At 38.5% G+C, this 10780-nt stretch overlaps 1 protein-coding gene across 1 annotated transcript in view; it reads right to left on the reverse strand.

Moving 5' to 3' along the window:
• hace1 (HECT domain and ankyrin repeat containing E3 ubiquitin protein ligase 1) overlaps positions 1 to 10780 on the reverse strand; it is a 59200-nt gene that overhangs the window by 11875 nt on the left and 36545 nt on the right. Inside the window, exons 13-16 of the mRNA XM_052143756.1 lie at positions 6190 to 6258; positions 5972 to 6059; positions 1600 to 1711; positions 1416 to 1513 (exon numbers count right to left, since the gene is read on the reverse strand). Coding sequence (XP_051999716.1) covers positions 1416 to 1513; positions 1600 to 1711; positions 5972 to 6059; positions 6190 to 6258 — 367 coding nt within the window. The remainder of the gene's footprint in view (positions 1 to 1415; positions 1514 to 1599; positions 1712 to 5971; positions 6060 to 6189; positions 6259 to 10780) is intronic.

A 10780-nucleotide genomic window follows, 5' to 3' on the forward strand; every position in this document is an offset into this window, starting at 1 on the left:
ATCTATACAGTAACTAGAAGGGTGAAAATTATGTAGGCGCCTGTGTTACCTCCATGTAGGCAAATAGCAGTAATGGCAGCCATTTGTCCCAATCCTTACCGGTGTCTGACACAAACTTCTTCAACATCCTCTTGAGGGTCTGATTAAATCTCTCCACAAAACCATCGGTTTATGGATGGTAGGGGCTGGTTTCGATTGTGTTGATCCTGTTGGTCTCTTGTGGGGTAGTCACATAACACCAAGATATATTGGTACACCGCGCTGCTCTTTTCTAATGACCTAACTATGTCAATGGAAATCTACCTGAATGAAGTGGAGATAACAGGTAGCGGTTACAGAGGGGCTCTGTCAGACCTGTGGGCAAGACTGGTTTTCTGGCATTTGGGGCATTTATTTCAGTATTTCTGAACATTTGTTTTCATAGAAGACCAATAAAATCGTGAGCTGATGTGCATGTATGTTTTTTTATGTGCTAAGTGTCTTGCCCAACATATGGTGTATGCTAGATGTAAGATCAATGATCTGCAACATGTAGGTACAATTAGACGTTTCACATCACCACTTTGGACATACAATACATCAATCACAACAAAAACCTCATCACAGCGATTCTTCATTTTTGATTGACAGACCCAGAAGACACAGATGAACACACACGACAGTACATGCTAGACACAGATATTACGGACAACATTTGTAACGAAAGTAAAAATAAACAATGTTAACATTCTATGCAAGGTAAATGTTGATGCTATTTTCTTAGTGTTCTGAATGAATGAATAAATTAATGAATGCGTAGAAGTGTGTGTGAATGGGAACGTTAACGGCATTTGCATGTGAACCCACAAGGCTTTTTATAAACTGTAGCGAAGGTGAAACAGTGGAATTAATGTATATAAGTATTATAAGCAGTCATCGCCGTGGCCCAAGACAGAGCCCTCTGTCACATTACACTTAATCCTAAACCCTAACTCCAATCTAAACCCTACAGAACAACATGTAGTTATACAATAACTACATTGTATTGTACATATTTTAATGGTAGTATGTAGTAGTTTAAGACACCTAATATAACGTGGGACCAAAAATTATTTATTATAAATGAATTAGTTTAGACTCTAAATCTGATTAGACAGTAGATAAAAGTTAAGACTGTATGGCACATGCGAGTGATCAATAACAGATTTGCTGTCCTTGTAGATTGTTTCAAATCAGTCACTCTTGAGTGCATTTATCATATATCTGTTGTTTTTATAAAGCAATAAGCCATTCAAGGTTGTGCAATGCAGTGATTTTACCACCACATAACCATGGTAAAATCACTGTATGCACAGCTCTCATGACTGGTTGCTTTACTCTTTTTCAGGATTACGTGTCTGAAAGTGGCAAATGATTTGACATTTGTTCAAGCTCACCATGCCCTCTTCACCGTGGAACCGCACAGCGATGCCTTGTTTGAGCTTCTCGTTGGAGGATTTGGACACAACCTCACAGCTGCTGCGGAATAATGAGTCTGTAAGAAGAGGATACAAAAGATAGATGAATGATGGAGTGAAAGAAAACAGAAAAGTACAAACAGATAATGTAGAAACTGGTCACCTCTGTGAACCAGAAGAATGTCATTTTCATTAACCGGCCGGTGAACCATATCAGAGTCTGGCTGTCCGACCAGAAGATGTTCATAATACCACTCACACCGGTCTTTAAATGGCTGAGGAGAGGGAAACAAAGATCAATTACTCATGATAACGTTCGGTGAACTTTGCAGTGCAGTTCTTGCATCTAAGGCAATCACTAACAACTGGGCAGTTTATTCCTAATGTGTCCATGGACTTTTTACAACATTTTAGGTAAAGATTCATATGAATGCATATGTTAGGAAAGAGCATATATTAAGTCCTGTAACTGGTCACCTTTTCCAAGTTCACTAGTTCATTTGAAAGGGTTCTGCGAAGTAACAACAGTGTATACACATTTTCCATGTAGTCTCTCAATTAATATGAACTCGTAAAAACTGCATGCATAAAATTTATGAAAGAATAGATTATTAAAAAGCCTAAAATATACTTTAAGACGGGCAACTACCCATGTTGCCTTTTGTTAAGTCCCAAAATAGATACAAACAAAATGTTCATATACACACAGAAGAGACTGACATTTATTTCCAAGATTTTTGGAATAGCTCTGTTCCTAATGCAGAAGCCTCAGAGAAGAATTTAATGATTTCTCAGAGAACTCACAGAGAGAACATGCAGAGGAAACTCTGCAGATGAAATTACAATCTACCAGTTGAATTCTGTAATTAACAAAATGCTGCTTTCTCCAAACTGATCTTTGACGGTTATGGGGCTATCACTTTATAATAACTTTCTGAAAGAAAGATAGTACAAGCACACTTTTCAAGCAAAACCTTAAAAAAAAAACTTAAAAAGTACTCTGGGGGGCCTGGGTAGCTCTCGAGTATTGACGCTGACCACCACCCCTGGAGTCACGAGTTCAAATCCAGGGTGTGCTTAGTAACTCCAGCTAGGTCTCCTAAGCAACCAAATTGGCCCGGTTGCTAGGGAGGGTAGAGTCACATGGGGTAACCTCCTCGTAGTCACGATTAGTGCTTATCGCTCTCAATGGGGCGTGTGGTAAGTTGTGCGTGGATCGCAGAGAGTAGCATGAGCCTCCACATGCTGTGAGTCTCCGCTGTGTCATGCACAATAAGTCACGTGATAAGATGCATGGATTGACTGTCTCAGAAGCAGAGGCCAATGAGACTTGACCTCCGCCACCCGGATTGAGGTGAGTAACCATGCCACCATGAGGACTTACTAAGGGGGGAATTGGGCATTCCAAATTGGGAGAAAAGGGGATAAAAAAAAAAGTACTCCGACACTTTCTGTATTGTGACACTCTGTGGTTGACAAATGTTAGTGGAACATGCACACAGTTAATGTGCTGAACTCCAACTGTGGTTACTATGCTAAGTTTATGCTAGGACTCTTGAGGGGAACAGACTTCATACAGTACATGTATAATAATTAGGCAAGTCAATATTCTTATCATGCATTATTTTCAAGCATATTTTCCAATTCCAAACCATATCAACCTGAACTAAGAATAATAAGTGCTATTTAATTGTTGATCAGAGAGGTTGTGGGTCGAAGCGACTTGAGGCATATTTACACCAAATATGTGACAAATTTGCGAGACAAACTGCCTACGAAATGTCTATTGACACAAAGACCGAAATTATTACAAAGAAAAACAACTTCACCCCTGTCCAGTAGGTGGCGCTGATCTACAAACATTAATTCAAACAGGTATAGCATAAAATATTTTGCATAATATTAAAACACTATATAAGAGCACAGCTTTGGTCTGTGGTCATGGTCTTTTCTTTATTCAATTCTTATATAGTTGTACTGAATTCAGGGTTTTTTGTGTGAGACGAGTAAAAGAGCACAGCACCTATGCTTGCCGGTTGATTAGCGCCAACAACATGCTGGATTGTGCAGCAACAGCGACTCTGGATAAATGACAAAAAGCTTGTATCTCATTGGTCAGTCAGTTTTCATTGCAGTCAGAAGAAAAATCAAATCGGACTGTTCTCTATAAAATAAAAAAATAAACTGTTTTTCAGATTGTCGGTGGACTATTTGTCGAAACTGGTGTGAAAAGATTCTTGGGAATCCATTGTTTCTATTCAAAAGCTCATTTGGAACAAACGTTCACACTGAAAATTCAGTCTTGGTGTGAATAAGCTTTCACTCTCTGTTTTCAGATTTGCATAATTATTAGGCAGCTGTCTTAGTATAGGTCAAATGGATAAAAAAAAGAGACTGTCAAAAAAAAATTCTAAACTATGAAAAACCTATTAGAAAGATTTCTTTCTCCTTTTCTCCCAATTTGGAATGCCCAATTCCCACTACTTAGTAGGTCCCCATGGTGGCGCGGTTACTCACCTCAATCTGTGTAGCAGAAGACAAGTCTCAGTTACTTCCACTTCTGAGACCGTCAATCTGCGCATCTTATCATGTGGCTCGTTGTACATGACACCGCGGAGACTCTGCATGTGGAGGATCATGCAACTCACCGCACAACTTACCACATGCCCCAATGAGAGCGAGAACAACTAACTGCATCCACGCAACCACGAATACTCGCTGAGCTACCCAGGGCCCCCTGATTTTTCTAAGGTTTTATGAACAGATGTGATGAGAATGACCCCTTGATGGATCAGACGTGTAAAAACATAGCTGGATCACTAATGTACGCATGATATCAGTTAATATCAGATAGTTAATGATGTGAGTTGCTATCATTAATGATGATCTAGTTGTACTGATTCTGACTACCACCCCTGGAGTCTCGAGTTCGAATCCAGGGTGTGCTGAGTGACTCCAGCCAGGTCTCCGAAGCAACCAAATTGGCCCGGTTGCTAGGGAGGGTAGTCTCATATGGGGTAACCTCCTCATGGTCATGATTAAATGGTTCTCGCTCTCAATGTGGCGAATGGTAATTTGTGCGTGATCACAGGGTTTGGCATGAGCCTTCACGGTGTCTTGCACAGCGAGCCACGTGATAAAATGCACAGGATTGGCGGTCTCAGAAGAGGAGGCAACAGAGACTTGTCCTCTACCACCCGCAATGAGGTGAGTAACCGTGCCACCACTAAAGTAGTGGGAATTGGGCATTCCAAAATTGGGAGAAAAGGGGATAAAAAAGGATGATCTAGTTGGACCTTTTCACGCTGTGAAAATCTATTCTAAAAACCGCTGCCAGTTTCTGGAAGACATGTTCTTCAAACAGTAGTACAAGATGAATTGTTCAAGAAGATGATGATCTTCATGCAGGAGGTTCCTTCAAATGCGTTCCATTGCTGAGCTTGCCAGAAAAGTCTTAAAAAATGACTGAATAAGGACCTGGCCCCCTTTCCAACCTGAATTTAAGCCAATTAAGAACTTGCGAGCCCTTCTCAAACGTGAGATTTGTGATTGAAAACTGTACGTTCTACATTTTTTAACAACATCTGGGATGTGGAGGCTGCTTCAGTTTAATTTGGTCTAGAACACATGACGAAACTCACAAATTCTAAGGATGGGGGGTTCATGACATTTTTCAAAAAGAAATGTGGTTATATTGCCCACTAAATATCTTGAATAATTTTTTTTGTTATTTAACACATGTTATTTATTAAAACACTCCTTTTTTGCTCTTACATTTTAAGGTTAGAGGAGGAAAAAATGAAGCGTTACCGTGTTGCCTAATAACTGCTCACACAAATATTAGAGAATTCCACTAAGAAATACAAAAAAACAAATCTCACTTTTTCTTAGTTAAAGCTGAAGTATCTGATTTCTGCAACATTAGCACCACCAAATGGATTTGCAAAAATAAACAATGTTTTCATTCAAATTTCTGAATATGCCCCTCATCTGCAGTTGATCAAACAAAGAGATAGTCCCGCTCCCAACTCACACCATTGGTTGAATAATGTTGTTGGGTCACTCTAAACAAACTTTTTATAGGGCCACAGAGAGATATTAACCTATGAATGGCTTACTTGTAGATGTCTCTGCATATTAAGCTGGGATTGGAGAATCTATTTTAACACCAAAAAAGTTACATATTTCAGCTTGAAATATTCAGTTTTGATACAAGTTTTAGGAATCACTGACCATGTTGTGTCTGTTTATTATTAAAATTAATAATATGATAATTATGCATGCAGTGTGCACCCACTAAAAAACACCCACACACCACCAGCTTAAAGTCATTTGAGAAATGTCTCAGGAAAGTCTACTTAGTTCTGAGAATACATCTAGCATCATTTATTTGAAGATGCCACAGATTTGATATAATTACATTTTATGTATATTATAACAATAGACATTTCTAATTGTGACTTAAGTGTCAAAATACATTTTGGGGCTCACTGTATTCCAAATTCTCCTTCAATCTCTCATGCATCATGTTTTACCTGGCCTTTGATGATATGCATGAATCGAGACATGATCTCAGGACACTCCAGCAGGAAGTGGAAGTGATTGAAGATAATTTTTGGATTCCTGGGAACAAAAGACAAGCGATTAGGAGACTGATGTGAGGAGAGTTTTTTGAAAGTATAGAGCTAAACATACTATACACACAAAAACACATACAGTTAAATACATAATTGAATAGATGCTCTTGACTTACCTTGTGACAAAACACTTGAGAACTTCATCATGTTTACAGACAAACTCGATGAATCGCGGGGAGGTCAAGCTAGATAACAGAGAAACAACATGAGTATGCAGTGCTTTAGACTTGCAGATGAGACTGTATAAATAATGCTTTAATTAAAAGGTGATTTAATAATCCAATTACATTTTCATTAGAGAACATTAGCAGCTGCTTGTGAGGAGACATAATGAACTCTCAAACTGAAGCAGTTTTCATGAGGAGATGTTCATGATGTGACCATAAATACTCACCTAAATTTCACTCTTTCTCTTACACCATCAAACTAAAAGGTGCCACTGATGCTGAAGTCAGCTTACAATATTAGTCGAGGTCTCTTACGCCCAATACAATAGTATATTCTTTTATACTTTTCATGTTTTTAATGATTATTTGATCCTTACAAATAAAAAGGCTGTTTAAGACTTCTATATGTAAATGAGATCTGTTACGATTGGCTAACATCTGTGTGCTAGCATAGTTCACACAGTCAATCAGGGCAGGTCGAGTTTGTGAAAAGTGAATAGGTGACATTTAAATGTGGGCTGTCATTTGTTAATGATTAGGGCTGGTAAGCGAGAAACCGTTTCTTTTCTGAATCCGTTCCATTTTTATTTTATAATACCGGAACTGTCAAATTTTCATGACTGACTCCATATATATTTTTTACAACAGTTAGTCGAATATTAAAAACAGTATTCGAATATTCGAGTGAAGACGCTGAGAACCACCCCTGGAGTTGCAAGTTCAAATCCAGGGTATGCTGAGTGACTCCTGCCAGGTCTCCTAAGCACCCTAATTGGGCCAGTTGCTAGGGAGGGTAGAGTCACATGGGGTAACCTCTTCGTGGTCGTGATTAGTGGTTCTCGCTCTCAATGGGGTGCGTGGTAAGTTGTGCTTGGATGCCGTGGAGAATAGCGTGAAGCCTCCACACATGCAAGGTCTCTGCGGTAATGCGCTCAACAAGCCACGTGATAAGATGCTCAGACAAGCTTATCAGACCGCTATGTGCAGTAAATCTGAACACGGGCAGAGCACATTATATAAAAAGCCAACTTTCATTACTTGTTTTCTGAATAACACAAATGTGATAGCCTTTATATTAGATATATGTGCATTACCCTTATGCCATCAGTACTGGATTCTATGTAAGCTCCAGGTGAGTGCAAATGTTTTTTACTGTTTTTTTTCTTTATTGTTATTATTAATGTGTATTGTTCATTTGCTTATTTGAAACCATTCCTGGTAACATGTGTGAATAAAACCAAATATAATTTCCCATTCGTTTTTTAAGAGTAATCGATAACTAGTTTTTTTTGTTGGTTACACCCTGTCTACACCAGATGGGAGTTATGTCGCATTGCAGCAGCTTGAGACTATCTACACTAGATTAGTCTAAATGAATGTGCTAAATAGTTTATTTGTCTTGTTGGCAGGAGTAACACCAATTCGTGCTGCGCAAAATGTTTGTTAACTGTCGTCACGGTTTGTAGCAAGTAAACTAGAGATCCATGAGCAAATTATTTCTTAGTTTTATTTTAAGCAATTTGATAAATTGTAAGCATCCCAGATTACATTTCAATAAAATACATAGGCTGATTGACAAAGGTGGGCTAGGCCTACCCAAGATTTTGTTTTAATATTATGCATTCGATCTCAGACATTTGGCTCAATGGTCATTTCCACATGTGAGAGCCCCTCCCTGGTTTTGTATTAAACAGGAAGTTCTTGCCCCTATTTTGCAATTACAAAGCCTTTCTATCAAACAACTGGAGAAGTTAAGTTACACTCCGTTATCTCGCATTTGCACGTGGTATGGACAAAACTGTTCAGTGTTTAATTCAGACATTTATTTTAATGTTGCCTCAAGCATATGGCCGAACCCAAAATTATGTATTAATAAGTGCCCTTTCTGCTGGTCAGAGTGGATTGTGAGGGGGGTTACTACACTCAGTGACCTATATGAGAGTGGAGTGAGATCCTTTGAAAAAATGGTTCAACATTGTATGATTCCCAGATCTCAGTTCTTTAGGTATTTACATTTAAAGCCACCTGCTCTGTATTATTTTTAGGAGTAGCATACACTCCCCCTAAAGTGGCCGATACTATGTGAGTGGTGATTACTGCTTTTGGAAAAGGCCATGAGGCATCAGTGTATTAATCCCTGCTAATTCAGAGTCTGGGGGAGAGAGCTTCAACTTCACTCAAGAGATTATGGGAGAAAGATCTAAATTTGGTATTGGAGGAGGGAGTCAAAAAAGGATTCAAAAAAAGTTATGTCTACATCTATTGATGCAAGGTGAGTCTGATGAAATTCAAGATTTTACATAGATTCTATTGGACCCCCTCTAGATTGTATAGGCTTGGTCTTATAGACACACCCACCTGCTGGCAATGCCAATAAGAAGATGGGGACACAACCCATGTTTTTTGGTGGTGTGTTAAGATCCAAGAATTTTGGTTGAGGGTCAGAGCTTTATGTGTGATGTATTGGACACTCGATTTTCATTTTGCCCCAGACTCTGTATCTGTGATGGTGTGGTCATTTATATAGGGGATAGACATTTAAAAAGTTGCATCCTAGCTGGAGTTATGATTGGCAGACGGATAATTCTCAGGGGATGGAAGTCGGCTGGAGCACAGTCGGAGTGGTACAAAGAATTGGGATGGGGTGACAGCACCATCAATCATGCCATGCTCCATAGCAATGAAATAAAACAATGTCCGTATTCTGATGGTTGATGTGAACTGAACTGAAGCTCCTGACCCATGTCTGCATGATTTTATGCACTGCAATGCTGCCACATGATTGGCTGATTAGATAATCGCATGGATGTTTGTTGGTGCCAGACAGGCTGGTTTGAGTATTTATGTAACCGCTGATCTCTTGGGATTTTCACGCAAAACAGTCTCAAGAATTTACTCAGAATGGTGCCAAAAACATAAAACATCAAGTAAGGGGCAGTTTTGCAGATGGAAATGTCTTGGTGATGAGAGAGGTCAACAGAGAATGGCCAGACTGGTTCAGACTGACAAAGTGTACGGTCACTCAGACAACCGCCCTGTACAATTGTTGTGAGAAGAACAGCATCCCAAAATGCTATTCTGAGATGCGGGCTATTTTGGTGGCACAAGGGGGACCTACACAATATTAGGCAGGTGGTTTTAATGTTGTGGCTGATCGGTGTATGTATATGTATATATACACACCCACACACACACAAACACACAGTACTGTGCAGAAGTTTTAGGCACTTGTGAAAAGTGTTGCATTTTGAGGATGTCTTAAAAAATTATGTCATAAACAGTTTTGATTTATCAATTAACGTTATGCAAAGCCATATAAGTATAAAAAAATTCTATATAAAAATAAATAAATCTATATTTGGGTGACCACATTTGCCTTCAAAACAGCACTAATTCTCCTTTAGGTACACCCGGACACAGTTTTTTCTTGGCTTTTGGCAGATAGGATGTTCCAAGCTTCTTACATTTATTCTATCTACTTAGGCTCAATTGCTTCTGTCTCTTCATATCTCTTCCAAAGGAATATTTGGAGACAAAAATGTATATCTCCTATTGACATGCTAAAGCTGAAGATATAAATATAAGATATATATTTTATATTATAAGATATAAATATAATACTGAGATTAAGTGTGTAGTATTCAGCTGGTCATGAAGAATAAAACAGCTTTTATAAGGTTACTGATATGTCTGGAGTCTTAATTTTAATGTGATTGGTCATAATTTCCTACATATATTCCAAAATTACAATTCATGTCTTTAGGAGTTAAACTTTTATAATGAGGAAAAAATTACAGAGTGCAACTTAAAGACATGCCTAAGTCTTTTGCACAGTACTGTATATACAGTATATATCATTTATGGAAATGTTTCCTTGATGCTTGCATCATTTGTATTCTTCAAAGTATAGTTTATAGCTTCATACATTTTATATACTTTTTCCAGCAGAAGTGTTTTGCATGGGGCAAAAAGGTTGTGAGAAGACAGTTTGTTTGATTTTGTAAGAAAAATATATTACACCCCCTAACATGACCGGTTGGACAGTTTTCATAGTTTAGGTTACATAATTCAATCTAGGCATCGATAAATCACATTTAGTAGACTGAATGCCCCATATTAGCCCCATTTGATCATCGTTACAATGGCTACCTGTTAAATTTCGTATTCATTTTAAAATTCTGTTATCTACTTACAAAGTTTGAATGGTCTAGCTCCACAGTACTTAAGTGACCTTCTATCGCAACATTCTGGCCTGTTAATAGTTCCTAGAATATCAAAATCCACAAAAGGAGGTAGATCCTTTTCATATTTGCCTCCTAAACTATGGAATATTCTCCCTAACACTGTTTGAGATGCAGACACACTCACTCAGTTTAAGTCTAGACTAAAGACTCATCTATTTAGCCAGACATACACCTAATTTATCCTTCAACCCACAATTAGGCTGCTTTGGTTAGGTCTGCCGGAACTGAGGTCACCAGAACCGGCTGGATCCAGCACCATTCCTGCTTCGTGTTGGAATCCACTGCTATGTGTCGCT

The sequence above is a fragment of the Xyrauchen texanus genome, chromosome 15, assembly GCF_025860055.1.
Source record: "Xyrauchen texanus isolate HMW12.3.18 chromosome 15, RBS_HiC_50CHRs, whole genome shotgun sequence".
NCBI classification, from domain to species: domain Eukaryota; kingdom Metazoa; phylum Chordata; class Actinopteri; order Cypriniformes; family Catostomidae; genus Xyrauchen; species Xyrauchen texanus.